The sequence below is a fragment of the Lissotriton vulgaris genome, chromosome 2_1, assembly GCF_964263255.1.
Source record: "Lissotriton vulgaris chromosome 2_1, aLisVul1.2, whole genome shotgun sequence".
In the NCBI taxonomy this organism is placed as follows: domain Eukaryota; kingdom Metazoa; phylum Chordata; class Amphibia; order Caudata; family Salamandridae; genus Lissotriton; species Lissotriton vulgaris.
This window is the reverse complement of record NC_141687.1, coordinates 396,737,744-396,757,732: the sequence shown is the minus strand read 5'-3', so window position 1 is coordinate 396,757,732 and position 19,989 is coordinate 396,737,744. Positions and strand designations below refer to the sequence as shown.

Genomic DNA, 19,989 nt, shown 5'->3' with positions numbered 1-19,989 from the left:
AGTACAGTAGAAGCGTCCCGCGAGTGTTGTGAGCGTGGCAAAGTGGTGGCAAAAGGGAAGAGGTTGTGAGAGAGAGGGGGAGCAGGAGGTGAGCCCGCGGGTGGTGCAGGCGCGCTTGGGATAGCAATCTTCACTTTTCAAGCACTGCACTCATGCTTGTGGCGCACTGCTGCTTGCACCCGCAAGGTGGATGCCGCCACAAGCAGGAGTGTAGTGCTTGAAAAGTGAAGACCGATGGCTAAAGGCCCTCCTAGAGCAGCGCATGCCTAGGTGAGACCTAAAAAGGACCCTACTTGTTTATAGAAAGTGTGTCTTAATGTTTGTATTTATTTAAGTTATGCACTTTATTGTTAGAAATAACTGAATAAAGTTATTCACTCACTCACTTAAAAGTGTAGTGTTTCACAGGCCACCTGCCTCCTTCACTGCCCTGATTGCATCTTAAAACCTATAGTGCTCTCTGATTTCTGTGATTGCATGGCTCCTCCTAGCTATCAATGTCAGCACCACATATTCGGTGTCTCGGAATATTCCAAGTTCGCCTACTGTAAGGCAATGTGTTGATGCCTTAAAATAACCAAAAAACACTCTTATTAAACACCAGGTGCTCCCTTATATGGCATTCTCATGGCCACGGCTATGGGAGGGCTAGCAGGGGCCATTCCCTTCCATGTTTTGTATGGCTACCCCTTCCCCAAATCAATCTCCCAGCCAGAGTCTAAACAGGTAGAGAAACTTTTATCACTGTACATAGGCCAACAGTGTTTCTGTGCTGGAATACGTGAGATATGGGTAAATATGTGTAAGCCTCTTCCTGCTTTTCTCTTCTTCTCTTTCCCCCCTTTACATCTCTTCAGTATTATTGTGTTCTCTACCCCATTTTTCTCGGCTTTCTCTCCTCCTTTTTCTGCTTTTTACAATTGCCTTACACATTCATTACCGAGCTTTGTTCTTACAGTCCCTCTGATTTTTTCCTTCCTTCTTCTCCTTTCTTCTCACTCAGTGTCTGCTTCGTACATACTAGTTTTCCCGGTTAAATGACTGTCTCGTTTAAGGTTGCCCGATTTTTTCTTAACTTTTAGCAGATTTATCAAGGTTTTAACTTGGTGCAAAGTCGCAAAACGTAATGGCTACCATTGCAATGTCTTGATAAACTCTTTACTTTTCAGTTCAATACATTTTCTTGCACTGGAAAGTTGTACAAAAGTAACACAAATTGCCTTTTTTGAGGTACATGAGTGTTCCCATTTATCACCCATGTTTTTGACACAAAACTCTATCTGCTCACTTTTATAGACCGGGCTTTGCACAAGAATATACCTCCTTAAGGCAGGCAGAAAGTAAGAAAAACTTTTTTTTTACAATACAAAGTTGTCAAACTTTACATGTGTACAGCACACACACACAATGTGGAATAAAAAAAATATGTCTGAGCATGGTATTTTGTACTGGAGAAGTGTGGCTCAGGGGTTAGAGGCGGCAGACCCGGAAGCTGAGATCGGCCCTGGACCAGGGTTCAATTCCCCGCCTCGGCGGGTCTTGGGCTAAAAATTCCACAGACTCGATAATTCTCGCTCCGGTGCCTTCTCGACTCACGGGTTCACACTCTGCGACTCTGGGCAATATCTTGCTTAATCTCCACAATGGCCCCTCGCGGCGGGATGCCTGGCTTTCACCTTGTGGATACCCTGCCGGGGTTATCTCACAGGGGAATACCAGGATGGGTTCCCTAAGCAAGCGCCGGGAAACCCACTGCGGGTAGCTGTGCGCTATATAAGCTCAAATACATTTACATTTACACACCTTTGCACTACGGTGTACTAGGCAGTCTAACTGAGCACCAGCGCCTGGGAAGAGGGCAGCAGCTCCATGACTTAGTAGATATGGCACTGTCCTGTTCTCTCCCCCTTAGCAAGGTAAAGCAGCAATTTTCATTGCTCTGCTACTTGCCTCTAGCTGCCCCTAGCTTCAGTGTATATAACCACGGAGACAGCCGACACGTGTTTCGTTGCACTAGGCAACTTTTTAAGGCTATGACGTACAACGCACTGTTCATCCACGTAAGATTTGTGACAACGAAAATACTGCAGCCTCCGGAGTACCATTGCAAACGTGTGACCGAGGACGCGTAGTGCTCAAGAGACTGAGCTTATTTTTCTTCCAGACTTATCAAGGTCCCGGCATGATTTCAAGATATCTTTTTTCACGAGTTGACTGATACTGCACCGTTTAACTTTGACCGAGATCCTTACTTTCTAGTCCTCGGGGCTCCAGGGGCCGCAGTGTTTTCATTCTCACAAATCTTAAGTGCGACGAAACAAGTGTCCCCTGTCTCTGTGGTGATATACAGAATCAAAGAATGGAACCATCAGCTTCTCTGTGCCTACGCTTTGTGCATCACAGTTAATTCTACTTGAATGGACCCGTCAAAGTGACAGACCTTTTACTTTTGTGTGTGGTGGTGCTCTGGACACTTTTCAGAAAATTCCCTACAAGTACTTAAGGAGAATACCAAACTCCCTATGAAGTTGCGTTTACAATATTATGTTTAACCAAGCATGAATGGGTTTCCATCTTTGAATCAAATGAACATCCATTCAAAGATTCCACCCATGTGTGGGCATCTGCATACTTGCATACTTGCCCATGCACAGGCAGCCATCTTTGAATGGCATTAAACCCCATTAAAAATGCCCTGTGCAGATCACTGTGAGTGGTAGCAATACAGCCTTGGCCACCTCCATCAAAGAGGCGTGAGGTTGAATATGTGAAGCAGTTGTGACCATTATTTCTTTCTGTACATGCATAGATCTCTGGAAAAGACCATCACTCTCTGGTATCTTATCTTTCTTTCTCCATTAATTAGAGAGCCAGTCTTACCTCGCATTCCATTGATGGGTTATTTTACAATCATCTAGCCTATCTGCCAATTACTCTCCCTAGTTCAGTGATAACTGTTATTTTCTCTGCTTGCCAACTATGTGAGTTGTCTACCAGATTTGTCCCCCTTGTCCCTGTGCCAGATTTTTTACTCCAAATAATCAAATTTCTTAGGTACTTCTGAGGCGTTCATACAATCCACCTTTTTTTCTACTAGATGACCCATATTTGGGAAGGGTCTTATTCTATTTTTCCAAGTGTAAAAACTCCTGGCCAAATCTTTCCTAATTTCTTAAATACTGGAAATACATACTCCACTCATCCAATTGTAAATACTTCCCACATTAATCCCATGTCTTCTATCAAGCTTTGATATTCCCTAAAAATATTTTTGGATAGCCCTCAAAAACATCCCATTGCTCTCAGTATCCGCAATGGGGCGTTAAGCCTCATCTGTCTCCAATTAATGCCACCAGCCGGGAAAGAACATTTGCTACTGTGTCGCTCAAATAATTCTGCTTTGTGAGGCATGAAGGGTCTCTTCCCAAAATAACTTGAAATCCATATGAGTATGAGCTGTGAACATGTGGGTAAAAGAAGTAATCTCTCCGGTTCCAATTTTGGCTCTCCACACTTCATGTACATTACACTTGTATGCTCTTTCGCAATGGTTGTTATGCTTTCAGCTGTGCTCGGCTAGGGTAGAATAAATCAATTCAACTCTACAACAAATTTGAGGTGAAAGTCACAGCTTCAAGAAAGAAAGTCTGTCCTGGAGGCACTTCTGGGTAAATGAGTTGCTATGAACATTGAAAGCACACACATTTAGCAAACAAATGTTTGCCATTTAGTGTTTCTCTTACTATGATGTTCCTACCACCGGAGTAGAACAGCACCTCTGACTTCGAAAAGGTCTTCAGTTCATATTTAAATAGCAACTTCCCTGGCAAAACATGCGTGAAATGGCCTTTATAGTGGCCCACCATCTGACAGGTTGGCAGAGGCCATTACGTCCGCCACCCTAATGGACTACTGCCACCAATTTTAGAGATTACCGCCGGCCGAATGGTGATTTCTGTACGTTCAGAGGAACCTCCATTATGGTGGTTCCTCTGAAGGTACCAGAAGTTTGGTGGACAGCCGCTGGCAGTTTTTGTTCAAAATAGGAGTTTGTTTTTCGGACATGGTAATCAATCACATTTGTGACGGAGTACCCTGTCCTCCAAGCTCTAAATCAAGCCCTGAAACTTAAAGCTCCTGCCACCTCAAGCACTTCTCTAATTTCCCATGCATTTCTTTACCAAGATGCATCTAAAGACGCATTTCAGTTGGAACATTCCTTTTTCTGAGGTGTATGGTTTAACCTAAATTTTTCTTATCATTTGTTGCTTTTAAACCAAAACTGCAAATTTTTTGCAGTTTATTTTATAGCACGATCTTGGCATTGGGTGCTTTATATAAGAACAATATTGTTACACATTTCTTTTTTTAAGAATCAGAGAGATTAAGTTTCAATGTCGACAGCAATGTTCGGGTGCCCACACCTCCTTTTGGTGCATGTGTAAAGGCATGTTGGCTTTGTTACATAAGATGCTGTTATAATCACTCGTTGTCCTCTGCCTGGGGCAGCGTCATCCTATCCTTTTTCTGTGAGTCATCCTTTCCTTTTTCTGTGAGTCATCCTATCCTTTTTCTGTGAGTCATCCTATCCTTTTTCTTTGAGACGACTATTCTTTTTCCATTTTGAAAACCATGGTATGCATCTAAACAGACTGGTTCCTCAAACAATCGTGTGTTACGAGGGCAGACTTCCAAACTCAATGTCAGGGTCAAAAGGTGTTAGGCGTCCACTGTTTGGGGTCAGACGCCTCAAGTTATTCCATCTTCCATCAACAAATGATCCACAGTCCATCACAGTACAAACTGAGTATACCATTCCACCTACTGACACGGTCTCCGATGGGAGAATATAATTGATCCTCAATTACCATGGATAATAATGGACTACATATGTATTCCTCCAGGGCCATCATTGACTAGAGACAATTGATCACCAGGAGAGACTTGGGAGAAAATATTCAGTCTCATGAATGCTTCTGTCCCGATCTCAGTTTTGGAAAATGGAATTTGCATCAACCAGGTTGACGCTGAGGCACCGAGCAGTGCCTCCATATCAATTGATGATAATGACATCATTCTCAGCCACAGTTCAATGCAAAGCTGGGGTACTACATCAGTGAGCGCAGAGCCCACGAAAGGTGCTAAGCAATGAAAGAGGCTTCCCCCATAAATGACGACTTTCATCAGACTGAAAATATTCCTGTTTTGTTGTTGAGTTATCCTCCGATTGTTCTGCTGAATTAGTAAAAATTAACAGGAGGCTCTCAAAAATGTTGCATTGTGTTCCAGAACTTATGGTCAAGCAGTGCCTAATGGGTACACCGAAATCAAAGAAGGGAAAGATGAAATATAAGTTTGCTCTGTTGGGAACAATACTCCTAAACAAAATAGTGACAAACTGATTAAAACTACAGGGCCAAAGTATACAAGCTATGGGTAAGTGGACAACAGCAGAAGAGGGGCACATGAGTCAATTGACTTGGACTAGACATGATGAAAATTTGAAAGAAGACCTCAAATATTACACAGCAATGCTAAGCATGCTACCAGAATCTCTGGGCACAGGGCTGCAGTTAGCAAGCAGTGGTCCTTACCACTATAGTTGTGGAGTTGACAACTATGACTGTAACATACCACACAATTATTATACCTGTATTTTAAACCTGAGTTTTAGATCATCATAATAAAATGATCTCTAATGTTGTCTGATGCCAGCAGTAATGTCTGAATCAGTGGCATTGTCCAAATGAATGTCCCACTAGCCACACCTTCATTCAGATGCTTAAAGCAGACCTGTAACACATCTCTTGGAAATCTGTTTTTAGGAGGGTGAGAGAGAGGCCCTGTTCATTGATGAACTCGGTAATGTGTTTTACTGTATCAATGCATCACTAAGAACTCATTCTCTTTCCTTCCAAAAGGCATCGAAGATTTCTCTATTGGACAGTTGTATTGCCTCCCATCTCAGGTTTTCAGAGTCTGAAAGAGTTTATTGCAAAAATGAAAAGCTTATGAATCCCAGATATTACTAACAAGTGGGTCTCCCATACATAGGGAGTGGAGCAGGGCACCCCTACACTAGATACAGCTCAGATACCTTCCCTACAACTCACACGATTTAAAGTACTGTTCACATGACAACGTTCTTACCAAGAGAACATGAGATGCCTAGCTGAGCCCATGAGAATTAGTAGAAGGCTTTCACCAGTAACAAAATTGCAGACAGTTTCATGTGAACTATTTTGCAAACGTTTGCATCTAGAGTGCCAGGACACAGTGCAACTAAGGTTCAGAGACGGGCACATCCAGTGGGATATTTTAGTCTGAGCAAGAAAATTTGGCAGTAGCATATGAGGAGCAACAAATGCTTTGCCAGCCCTCTATGCTCCTGGGCCTTCCCTTGCCCATCGCCTCCTGCACCATAGATAATAACAATGCCCCTCGCCCATTTACCATCTGCTCCAGGCAGGTGGCAAGGGGTGTGGGTTTGAATCTGTAACATTCCTCTGAATGAGGAAAACACATAAAATTGGCCCCAGTGTGCCCAGATCCACGAGTTATTCTCCAATCCGATGAATATAACTTGTAATCCCTGTATTTTGCTGCAGGGATGCGGACAGAATCTGTGATTCAGGCCACTGGTATCTCAGCATCAAAATTCTCATAACTGGTGATACATGCTTATATCGTCAAGGCTAGTGGATATAATATGGTGTAGGTTTACTATTCTTAATTCCACATCTATGGACACTGACGATATATATTTCTGGTTGAAATACTGATGTGGCGGCTGAAAAATAGTAAATCTAAACTTACTTACCTTGACTGTAGTGGTAGTTGGCATTCTTAACTCAAGACCATTAAAATGCAGTCAAATTTTGTCCAAAGTCACTTATGTGGTGATTCACCAGCTCACAAGTTCCTGGGCGTCTACCGAAGATAGACCAAGTATCTAAGTCATTGATATACCGAGTTGTGATATCTTCCTTTTTTGTTTTTTCAGTCGATGTCTATAAATAGTCTTAAGCTTGCTCCAAGCAAAACCAACACAAAATGTCGTGTTTCCTTACCTGCGCAATTCTGTTCATCAAAAGCGCCAGTCGAACCGTGTTTGGGGTTGCGTTTTAGGGCACGGGGCGAAAAGGTCGCGGAATTCCGTATCCAGCTTCACTCCCGGGACGGTGAATATTGATCGAACTGTTGGAAACAAAGAAAGCTAATGTAATATTCAGATAGTCAAAGGTTCAGTGGCAATAAAAGGGCGACTGTTAATAATTTGCACCTGTCTTTCAAGCACTTCTTGAGTCTGAAGCCGCCTATTCGACTTTATGTATGTATGGTCTAGCCTCACCCGAGCGTTAAGTGCTCTGACGTCACCTCATCTAGTCCACCTATAGAAAGAATATCTGCCGATATTACCACAACAACTCTGCCAAGCGATCCATGCACAGCCTCGTCTTTCCACAGTGCTACAAGGCCACGTCAATGGAAGGTTTGAGCTACACAAGACTCGCTTAAGTTACAGCCCAACTACTCGCTTCAAGATGCGTCTAATGCGACGGAAGGTTCACTTCACTCAAACAGATGCTGAAGTCTAAAACATTCCCCAAGCTCGCCTTTCATTTATAACATTTTCTGTTTCCTTTGTACGCGCTCCAGAGCAGTGTGCGGCCCAGCGTTAGGCGCTTGAACGCCTCGTCGGTGGTAGACTAGTAAGCGCTATACCTATCTGTTTTCCATTGTGTATTCTTTTATAGGTTGTGGCTGGTATTCAGAAAGGTTGCCACACCAATAAACAATAAAACACAGTGACCACTAGCTATAAACCCCAATAAAGAACGGAGTGTTCTCCTGAACCACACTCCGACGTGCTCTCTGAAACCTTCCATATCAATCCTACAGCTCGCTGGCTCTACAGCCGAGGGCTGTCTCTGCTAATTGCTGTTACTCAGACATGAGGAAGGACAATTATGCGGTTTTACAGCAGGTAAGTGGTGTTAATTAGTGTAAGGAGGCGCAGCCAACCCCCCCACCCCCGCGCCCCCATATGTGTACACAGCTGTAATGTGAGGGAATTGCATTTAAAGACATGGTGGCATCTGGAACCAGGCGGCGAGGTTAAGAGAGGAGAGGACAAGGGCAGCTGCTTGTTTGGGCCTGTTAGGGACTGGTCAGGCCTAGGGATAGAGATGCTGCCCATTTTCCCATTCACAAGCACCCACAGTACCCACCCACATCCACAACCAGATTAACACACTCACAGCAAATGCACCCTACTCATTTACTACAAACTAACCCTACACACATTTCAATGTCCCAGCTCCCGCTACCAACCCCAGAAACTACACCTTTATACTATTCTACCCCATCTACCACACATTTGCCCCCTCACTTACACACAAAAGACCACTCTATCCTATACCTAACCAATCCAGACATAACAAACACAACCCAAATCTACATCATACTAAACTATATCCCATCTAGACACAAACTCCCTGCTCTAATTACTCCTAACGGACCCCTTTCTCTCACAACAAACCTATAACCAGCCTTCCATCTTTTCATCCACCAACACACTCATTTTCTTTTTACCACAAAAAACACAACCACACAACCCTTACACTCCGATGCACCACACATATTACCTCTTTCAGAAATCAAATTTTACACAAACACTCTTAACTCTTGTTCATCCCCTCACACACAACATACACTCTTTTCCAAAACTCAGCACCACCCCCTTTACCTTGCAGCTTCCACTCACCAACAATACTTTGCATACAAATTCTTCTCAGAAAACAAATACATCGTCGCCTTCATCGCCTCCTATCATTACTCCTCAAAATGAAAATATAACACCCACCAGCACAACAAAATCTCACACACACACCTCATAATACATTCCATCACAATTCCACCCACCTTCCTGACTACACAAATAATACATACCATAAATCAACTCCACTGCCGAGTTTTCTCTCTTCCCCCACGCCTAACACATATACAGCAACACAGCCAGTGGGGGCTGGTGGAATTTAAAAGTGGTGAGGCGTAAGACCAATTCATATTTTTTTGCATGCAAGCAATCGAAGTGAGCAAGCCTGATTGTTCTGAGGGAGGTTTGGGAGAGATTTCTTGGGGAATATTTTTAATAAAATGGCCTATATTGGTGCAGTTTTCACCAGTATGTATGTTTGAGTATGTGTGTGTTGTCGAGAGTGAGTGTGCAAGTGTTTGCAAAATGAGTGTGGGTTTTGTGTTTATGTATGCGTATATCTGTAGGAGGAAACGTCTTTGAGTGCAAGACTATGTGCACAAACAAGTGCTTGCACATATGAACAGATGCTTGTGTGCATGGCAGTGTATGTATGTATGTAAGTGTGTGCACAGTACTGTTGTACAAATGTAAGTGTCTGTAACTGTGTGAACGAATGCGTATATTTTAGCAAGTGGGTCACAGAGTGAGTTTGCAAGAGCGTGTTTGCTCGAACATTTGTTTGCATGTTCAGTGAGTGAATATTCATGAAATAAATGGCAGATTCATTTGAAACTAGTAGCTGAGGGAGCTATTATCCAAAGGTGGAAAGTGCACTCTCTGTGAACGAAGCAGGCTGGATTCACATGACCAATTCAAAATTATTAGCCAGTGCTGTTGCCATCCCCATTTTTAGGTTTCGCCTATTATCATTCGCTTGCGAATGTAATAGGCAAGAATTCAAGTGCTCCATCGACTCGTCAAACCACTGCGGTTTTATCACAGTGCATGTGAGTCACGTCACCACAAAAGCGGGTCACGTGACCACATAAGCACTCGCATCTCCCTAATCCGCCTGCCACACTTCTCCTCCCCTCACTCGCATTCCCGTCCCCCCACCAAGCTCTTCCGCCCCATCCGGCTTCCCTCCGCGCATCTCCCTAATCCGCCTGCCACGCGTTTATCTTTAACAATGGCTGAGGCTACTTTCATTTCTCTGGCTCGGCTTGTTTTTCTTTGGCATTCATCTCCAAGCGCAAGCAAAATGCTTTCACTTTCGCGCTTACTGAAGCTTCCCCAGCCGTCCACTGGTGAAACACTCCTCCGGACACAGTGCTTCATCTTTTTTTTTTGCTTCCTTTATTTTATCGGTTGGCAATATGTTTTTTTTAATTATTTGTTTAGAATGCAGCGTGTTTTGTGTGCTTTGAGACACATTTGCTGCTGCAAGTTTCATTAAAGCTGCTTCCTCCTGGTCGTGTCTTCATTTTGAGATGGCTGGTGTGCGCTCTCTGCGAGATGCCTCCCATTTACTGTGCTTACTAAAGCTTCCCCAGCCATCCACTGGTGAAACACTCCTCCCGCCGCCAGCCCGCCGCCTCCCAGCACAAACACACACTACGCTTTTAGTGCTGTCACTGCGGATTGTTATCCAAGCGGCGCCAGCATGGAGCCGTGTTCTCTGTGACAAATAACATCCCGCTGTGAGAATACCAGGGTGCTCTCGTGTGTGGCGGGGGGCTTCTGGTAGTGCCACTTCTGCAGCCTAAAGTGACCGGCTTACAGCCTCACCCTGGCTCATTTGAAAGAGGGGGAGGGTATTTCTTCATTACATGGAGGTGGGCCCAGGGGGCACCGCAGTCTGTGAAGGGTTAGCAAAGAGGGGCTGTTTATGTAACACTGAGACATCCTTGGCACACGAATCACAGTAGGGGAGAAATTTTCAAAACTGATAGTGTTTCATTTTTGTACATTTACAGACCTTCGTGCGTACATTGCCCTCGGTAAAGGCATATGTGGGAGAGAGGAACATAGCGCTAGGCGGAGGAAGGGAGACAACATGCACTCTTGGATAGAGCTGAAACAACTGAAACAAGCATTAACAAGCACTGGCATTGCCAATAGGTTTCGCATTTGGAAAGTTGGAGCTATTAGTTTTGTAAATGACATTTTATATTTATATATCATTATTGGCATTGTCAATAACAATATATAAATATAAAATGTCATTTACAAAACCAATTGGTGTAAACATTAAACACGTCGATTTAAAAGGCAATTCTGAAGGTGTCTTCAGTTCTTCACAGACTAACTGCGTCCCTATAAATATGGCAGGCAGGAAGACTCATCATGTTTGTTAAATTAAATGGCAGCCCACACTCTCAATTCAGCTCTTGGTAAATTGAAAAAACAAACCGGCTGTGCGCTCGTTTTTTTTACAATGGCTGCAGGCGCCTTTCTTTTTCCAACAATTGGTGCCTGTGGTGTCACTTCCGGTCGGGAGCAGCTCAATAGTGTCCGTCAATAAGGAGCCAGCAGGTGCACTACAGCATACTATGGTCTCAACAAGCAGTCAAGGCATTCGAGGCCACACAGCCCAATTAGTCACACAAGTAAACAAAAAATATGACGATGCCCAACTCAATTGTCCGCTGCTTACAGACCACACAATATAGCATACAATAACAAAAGCAGAGAGGCAACAATAGCATTTAGAGGTTCTTGAGTCTTCAATATTGTGTCTGTATCTGTCTGCAGCCGGCTGCACATGTGTTGAATTAGGAAAATTAAAGAAGGATACAGACACAATATTGAAGACCTAAAAACCTCTTTCTTTTCTATGTTTAATTGCTGTTGTTGCCTCACAGCTTTTGTTATTGTGTGCACTACAGCATACCTGCTGCATACTGATAATCTCAGAAATAGGAACTGCTGAACTCAACCATAGCCCACTCCAACAGCTTGCATTATCCAAGTAAAAAGTCTAATAGTGCGGAGATGAAAGGAGTGCTGCAATTGTTGCCACCCACTGCCCTGTAATGCTATCATGTATCAATCAATCAATCACTCAATCAGAGCATTTATATAGCGCACTACTCACCCGGAGGGTCTCAAGGCGCTAGGGGGGTAGGGGGGTCCGCTACTGCTCGAACAGCCAGGTCTTGAGCTGCTTCCTGAAGGCGAGGTGGTCCTGGGTCAGGCGGAGGTGGGTTGGGAGGGAGTTCAAAAGGACTGGAAGAGTTGTGTTGAGACGGGGGGAGGATGGGGAGGAAGGGGAGGGCAACACCAAAATTGAACTTTTGAAGTTCTTTTCTTAATTTTTGGTCATATGGGGCTCTTTGCCCAGTTATTAGTCTCTGTTTTTGAAGGTCTTCATAGGTCTGGGCAGAGGCACTGTATTACTATTCCTTTCATTAGTGAGGAGAAACTTAGTCCTTCAGTGTGCACTCCACGACACATCCTCTCCAGCCTGCACCTTAGAAGAGTAACACTTCAAAAGTTGGATGGAAAGTGTATCATTTGATTTATTTTTTCTTCATGAAGGGATCCTATAAAACAACCTTTCGGTCCAGACGAAAGCCATTGACCCATAGGGCGCAAGGTTGGCTGAAACATGTTGACCTGGTTCATCCAGAGATAGATGTGAGAGACACCTAATACCTCTTTTTTCACATCTCTCATTATTTTAATCAAACCTTTGATCTTCTTAATAAAATGTGGCTTTTCTAAAGGTAGTAGGTATTTTCAAACATATGGTCTCAGATTCAAGAGATCATCCTTCCTGGTGGAGGAAAAGACCCAAGGATGTAACGATCCGTGGCTAAGTACATCAACGGGAGATATGTCTTTCGTGGAACCACACAGTTGAGGGTCTCACAACAATTTTGATGTTGCTCCTCCCCCTGTCTCAACACAACTCAACCACTCCTTTGCATGTTAATTTAAGGAAAGTTGAGTGGAACTTTAACTTCTCCCTCCATCTTTTGATTTTTGAGAACGGTATTGCTATCAGCCAGCCCTGCCCCTTCTCCTTAATGTGAATGACGTCTGCTGACTGCACCCTGGGCTACTTCATAAGCGCCCCATTTAAAATCTGTTCACTTCCGCTTTGGCCAGCCACTCTTATCAGACTGATGTCACTCTTCTTGCTTGTGCCTCGAGAGCAAGGAATTCCTCCTCCAGGCAGCACATGTGCAGGAGGACTCCAGTCCAACCTAGCATTTTTTGTATTTTAAATTGGTTCATAGGTGAGCAATGGAGCACCAATCAGTGAACACTTAAAGCTGCTCCATGGTGTTCATTTCCTCCATCTTGTCTTCTCCCCGATGTTGGGAGGGCAGCGCCCCCTTCACCCATTAATACCAGGTGCTGCTAAACACAGCAACTCTCTTTTAACCGCCTCTCATCTTTTGTACAATTTAGAACCTTACAACATGGCCCACATGCTGTACCACCTCCCCTAACTCATACACCTTCCACCATAGCAGACGCAAACAAGATAAGCAACATGCTACTCTTCATAACTTTGTATCTCCATGTCTGCTGCATAGCAATGATACTCAAAAAAAAAACATAGCTCACCAAATCACTCTCAACCACCATCTCCACTACCGACACGCACAGAGCCATCAAAATGCCTTCTTAGCCAACTGGACGAGGAACACAATGCAGAACAGTTACACTATTACTATCCTCACACAGCTAATACCAGCACTAAGGGCACATCTGCTACAAACCCACAACATACTGCTAACTCTTCTACAAAGAAAGTTACACCATCACCAAAGAACATTCTCTGAGCTGCCTATTAATAAATGCTTGATCACTCACAAACAAGCATCACATCTATGACCTTCTCAGTGACATGCAACCTGACTTACTCTTCATAACTGAATCATGGTTGGGGATGACACGGCTCCAGTGTTGCGTGAAGCCATTTCTCTAGGCCATCAAACTCATCAAGAGCCTGATTCGATTGTGGTTAGGCAAGCATTCCCATCTACGGCCTGATTCTGATGCAGTTAGGAAGGCCTCCTAATGGCATTTGACCCTTCCAAATCAGATCGGGAATGTGTCTTCCCAACCCAGGGCCCAATTACGATGCAGTTAGGAACATATGCTCCCATTGAAGTCAATGGGAGTCCAACCAAATCGTATCTGGAAGCATCCGGATGTATCATACTACGTCGGTCGGACTCTCCCAATCCGAGTGGGTCGGAAACCATTTCCAAACCGATTTGGTCGGGAAGCTTTCCAACCCGCATCAGAATCAGGCCCTAAATGTCACTAAAGCTGATAACATCTCCATACAAGGTATTAAGGCCCTCTTCACCAGATGCAACCCAACACCATCTTCCTCCTGTAACTTCCCGTTCCCTTACAAACCTCCATCTAGCAATGCAACATTCCCAGGCACACTTCTAGACACAGTTTCAAACCTTATAAAACTACACTCCAACATATGCATACTGGATGACCTAAACATTTGGTTTGACAAACCCATAATGCCCCATCCAAAACCAATCATCACAGGCGTGGATGCACTGAACCTCCATAAGATGGTGCATATACCGACACACATCGCTGGACGCATTCCTAGATGTCACTTTTGCAAATACAGAACTAGTTACCTTTCAAACAATGACTCCCATCACATGGTCAGACCACTATGTGCTTGCCTTCCAACGTAAAACAACACAAAGCAACACACCTAAAACCACCTTGCATGCATCCACCTATCGACCGTGGAGCAAACTCAATTCTGAACACTTAGAAACACAACTAACATCCAATACAGATCTAGACACAATACATTCAGTTCATAAACTATATGAGTAGCTACAGGAAGCTTTTTATATACTAAGAACAGCACAACAGAACAAAAGAAAACAAATACCTCAGAGAAATACAGAGCTAAAAGAGATAAAACAGAAAATTAGAAAGCTCCAATGTACCTGGTTCAAAACAAACACCAATCAAGAAAGACTTCACCTATAACAACTCAACAGATTATACAAGTCAGCAATCAAAAAGATATGAAAAAATACTATTCATACAGAATTCAAAAGGCTAAATGTGCAAAAAAACAATGCTATACAATTGTCCCTGAATTTTATAAACCAAATTACCTAGATGGAGTGCATCCCATTACTCAAGAATTTACAGACAAACTGGTAAATCATTACACTACCAAAGCAGACACATTGGACTCCTATTTAAAACAAAGAAAAACCACCAGCACCGACCCTTTCCCCAAAAAATACTCCCAACATTACGCCAACCCAGCCTCTCCACTCCTTCCAACAAATTTTTATACAATTAATTTATGGACCCGGTCAAAGCAAACAGGCCTGACGGCAGCCCTTCTGCCCTGCATCCACCACAAACCTTCAAAAAAGTTATTCTAACTACTTCTGTTAACACACCAGTAATAAGAATCATCAACAATTCCTTAACTACGAGAATATTTCCATAAGATCTAAAAAGATCATACATACACCCATTACTAAAGAAAACAAACCTGGACCCGCTTAACCCAGACAACTATAGACCGATTACAAATGGACCTTTCGGGGGAAAACTGATAGAAAGAGCAGCATTGACCCAGATGCCACACTTCATTGAAGATTATTCCATACTTTCAGACTTCGAAACGGGATTCTGTCCGTGAAGAGGCATAGAATCTGCACTCATTGCCATCTAGGATGACCTTAAGAACACAGTTGACCGGAACGGGCCTGCGGCACTACTTCTCTTGGGCCTCTCAGCTAACTTTGACACAATTGACCATGACATTCTAATACAAAGACTTTACAAAGCCAGCATAGAGGGGACTGCTCTCTATGATTACATCCTAACTTCAAAACAGAATTGTCATCCATACGCCCCTTTTCGTCCAAACCGTACTTTACAAAAGCAGGGGTCCCTCAAGGCTCTACCATCTCACCCACGCTTTTCAACATTCACATGAAGTCATTATCAGCACTGATCAATTTCCCCTCACATTCTATAACTATGCAGATGACACACAAATACTACTTAAACTGGAAACCCTCAAAGACATTGGAAACTCACAATTTTTCAGTTGTCTCAGAGCTGTGGATCAGTGGATGACATAGAGCCATCTCAAATTGAATGCTTCCATAACGGAAATACTCACATGTGGCGATTGGAAAAATTATTACGCACTCGCCGCCTGGCCTGACGATCTGGGAACATCACCTAAAGTATCAAAGGAAGTAATAAACCTCAGAATTACCATGGGCTCCAAGCTATCAATGAATGCCCAAGGGGGCTTCAAAAATTCTGCAATATATCTTCCCCCACCTGGGATTTCCACACAAGGTATGGGCTACTATCTCTCTTGTTCTGTCTAAACTCCATTACACCAATAGCCTCTACCGCAGATCATCCTTAACAACTATAAACAGATTACAATAGATTCAGAACTCTGCAGCCAGACTACTCTTAAATATAAAGCCACAAACCCACACCTTTCCAGCTTTGAAAGACATACATTTGTTTACGGTTGCCTGAAGATCCACACTCAAGCTGCTTGTTATCAACCACAAAGTAATAGATGGAACAGGACCGCTCTTCAGCAGGAATAATATCACCAAATACATTCAACAAAGGAACCTCTGATCTATATTGACACCTCAACTCAAAATCCCACCATACAAGAAAAAGCCATAGGTAGCACATCCTTCTCTGTTCAAGCAGCAAAACTATGGAGCACTTTACCCCCAAACATAAGATCCACAGATAACTACCTTATCTCCAGAATAGCCCCTGTACTCAAACATAAATATACAGCATATCCCTCTGCATTTAAGCATTTATTTGGATTATTGATATGCACCTACATATGTGTATTGCTTTGTGAGGGCAATTCCCTCTATTTGGGTACTAACAAGGCCAGTGTTAAGCGTCTACAGAGAGTACAGAATGCAGCTGCTTGCATTCTGCTGTCTCTCCCGAAATCCTGCTCAGTTGCTCATGTGCTCCACAAACTTCACTGGCTGCCTGTTGAGAAGCATATTCAATTTAAGTCGCTTTGTGTGTCGCATAGGTTCCTGACGCTACAGGAACCCCTGGGGTTGGTCAATCTGTTAAAAGTCAGACCCCCCAGGATATAGCGGCATGGATTAGCAAATTTAGCGGCACAAAAATGGAAATTTAGCGGCACAAATATGGAAATGTAGTGGCAATTTTGCGGCATTTTATGTGGCCATTTTTCCTACAACAAACACAGCTATCTTAGTTTTTTTAGTTATTTAACAACATGAAGCTATGTATATTTGGTTTCTTTACAATGTAGACACTTTGGGGCAGATTTACAAGCCCGTTGCGCTGCTTTTACGCTGCTGTTGCGTCACTTTTGTGACGCAGCGGCGGCGCAAAAGATGCACCATGGTGCGGGGTATTTACAACGTGACGCATCTCCCAGATGCGTCACGTTGCAAAGCCCTGCGCCAGAAGAGGCGTACCATTGCAGGTCAGTTTGTGTCTTGCAATAGCCTTAGGGCTTGGTGCCACTGTACCTGCTGCACTAATGATGGCTATACCTATCGCCCCTTTACAGTGTATTTTGAACACGACCTGATATCCCACCGGATGCCCGTTCGACAGATCTAAACACTAGAGAAAGAGCAGTCAAAACCGCCAAGTGGTCACTTGTTAAACAGTAGCAAACTGCATGTTGGTACTTGTAGTTTCGTTGCAAAATGTCAGCCTGCAAATCGTCTCCGATTTAAAAGCGGGGACTGGTTGAAGTTGACACCCATGACATGGGGCCACTTGACGCCCGTGTTAAATTTCTCGCCTCTAGGATTTTTCCCATGGCTCACTCCCAGGTGGAAATGGTCTGCAATAGGTGAGCTCAACCCTCTGACTTCATCCCTTGTCCAGCACGCCTCTGCAGATACCCCATCCCGTGTGCGCCTCAGCTCTCTCGGCTGAGAGGTTCTGTCTGTTTATCTTGAGGGACAGACATCTCTGCACAGCGCTCCGTCTCCAAGCCCGCGAATAGGGTGACCAACTGGCATTGGTGCAAATTCAGGACGGTGAGTGTACAAATTCAGGACAAAGGGTCAAAATTCAGGACACAAATTCAGGACAGGAGGTCAAAATTCAGGACAAAACTTCAGGACAATAGGTACGTTTTAACACATCATAGGTCGCGCAATAGTATATAAGTAAGCCCAGCCATTTCCAAACATATTCAACCGTTTGCAAACCTATCCATCATGTATCCTTCCATCTATCATTTCACTCATCCATCCCTTCATCCATCCCCTCATCCATTCTTTCACTCATCTCCATTATCCATCCACCCTTTTACCCTATCCATCTGTACACTTATCCATCCTCTCCTCATCCCATCCATCCATTCACTCATCCATTCAGCCATTTACCCTTTCACCAATCCAGCCATCCTTTCACTTACTAATCCTTCCACCCATCCACTATTTTAGTCATCCATCCATCCTCCCTTTCTCTCTCCATCGACCCTTTCACTTAGCCATCCTTCCTTCCATCCATCCTTTCACCCACCCATCATCCATCCATCCATCTGTCCTTCCCCTCATCATCCATCCTTCCCCTTATCACCCATCCATCCTTTTCCCTCATCATCCATCCATCCTTTTCCCTCATCATCCATCCATCCTTCTACCCACCCACTCTTCATCCATCCATCCTTCCCCTCATCATCCATCCATCCTTCCCCTCATCATTCATCGATCCATCCATCCTTTCACCCACCCCCTCATCATCCATCCATTCCCTCATCATCCATCCATCCATCCATCCATCCTTTCACCCACCCCCTCATCATCCATCCATTCACCCTTCCCCTCTTCATCCATCCATCCACCCTTCCCCTCATCATCCATCCTTTCACCCACCCCCTCATCAACCATCCATCCATCCCCTCATCATCCATCCATCCTTCCCCTCATCCATCCATCCTTCCCCTCCATCCATCCATCCAGCTACCCTTCCACCCATACATCCAGCTATTTACATTTGCTCTCCATCCGTCCCCTCTCATCAATCCATCCATCCTCTCTCATTATCCATGTATTCAATCTTTCATTCATCCATTCACCCTTTCACTAATTCATCCAGCCATTCACCCATCCCTTCACTTACTTACTCACCGACCTTTCCATATTAATCTTGAGCTGAGCCCTTTTGAGAAGAGGCCCATCAAGAACTTCACCCTCGATGCAGGGGCCGTTCCAGGACTGGGACAGAAGCCGCCCAGGGCGGAGACAGGATCCACCACAGGGGGGGACAAGAGCCATCACAGGTGTAGATGGACTGGAGCCACAACATGGGGGGACAGGAGCCATCACAGGCGGGGGATGGACTGGAGCCACCACATGGGGGGACAGGAGCCATCACTGAGGGGAGGGCAGGAGCCATCACAGGAGAGGGAACAGGATCCACCAGGGTGGGCACAGGGGTGGGCATGCAGTATTCTAGTATCATCTTGGGCTCCTCGCCCCCTCCTGCACAAGACAACGAGAAGACAGGCTCTCTGTCCAAAATGCCATCCCCCACTGTGATGTACAGTACTTACAGGAGATACTCTAAGAGAACTGATTGAACTGATTGTCCACCATACTTTGTTAATCAGTGTGGGTGCGATTGTGCCATTTCTTTATTTTCTTACATTATAGACTGCATGTTGAAGAACCGAGGTTTGCTTACAATTTAGTGACAGTAATTACGCTCGGTGAAGAGAACTGTCATATGGATACTTCATTACATATATTGCGTTAAGTTAGCATGAGTGTATTACATGTTTAAACAGCCGTTTTGCCTTCGGCTTCAGTTTTGCACACGACACGTACTTGTTGTTGTAGCTTTCACCCTAGAAGCGGCGAGTTGCTTTATTTGAGAATAATATGTTATTCCTATGCTATCAGCTTTGCCTGGTACACTTGGTACAACTGTCTGCACACTGAGAGCTGCACACTCTAAGATTAACCTAACACAAGGTTGCTAGGAGGTCTGATCCTCGCACCACATTAGACATTAGACATAACACAAATAATGTTGATGCCAACATTTTGGGCTCTACGCGGGTTTAAGATAGAGTTACACGGAATGAACGCAGACACTTGGTGCTGCGCATGAAGAGAGCTGGTAGCGGTTGATGTGAACTGCTCCTACTGACATTGAGAGGTATGGGGCCGCCCTGCTAAAACCCGAATGAGACC

At 44.2% G+C, this 19,989-nt stretch overlaps 1 protein-coding gene across 1 annotated transcript in view; it reads right to left on the bottom strand.

Moving 5' to 3' along the window:
• The window catches only part of CDK15 (cyclin dependent kinase 15), a 456,073-nt gene that overhangs the window by 36,771 nt on the left and 399,313 nt on the right, over positions 1–19,989 (bottom strand). Inside the window, exon 13 of the mRNA XM_086958557.1 lies at positions 7,071–7,197. Within this exon, the coding sequence (XP_086814683.1) occupies positions 7,088–7,197 (110 nt within the window). The 3' untranslated portion in view covers positions 7,071–7,087. The remainder of the gene's footprint in view (positions 1–7,070; positions 7,198–19,989) is intronic.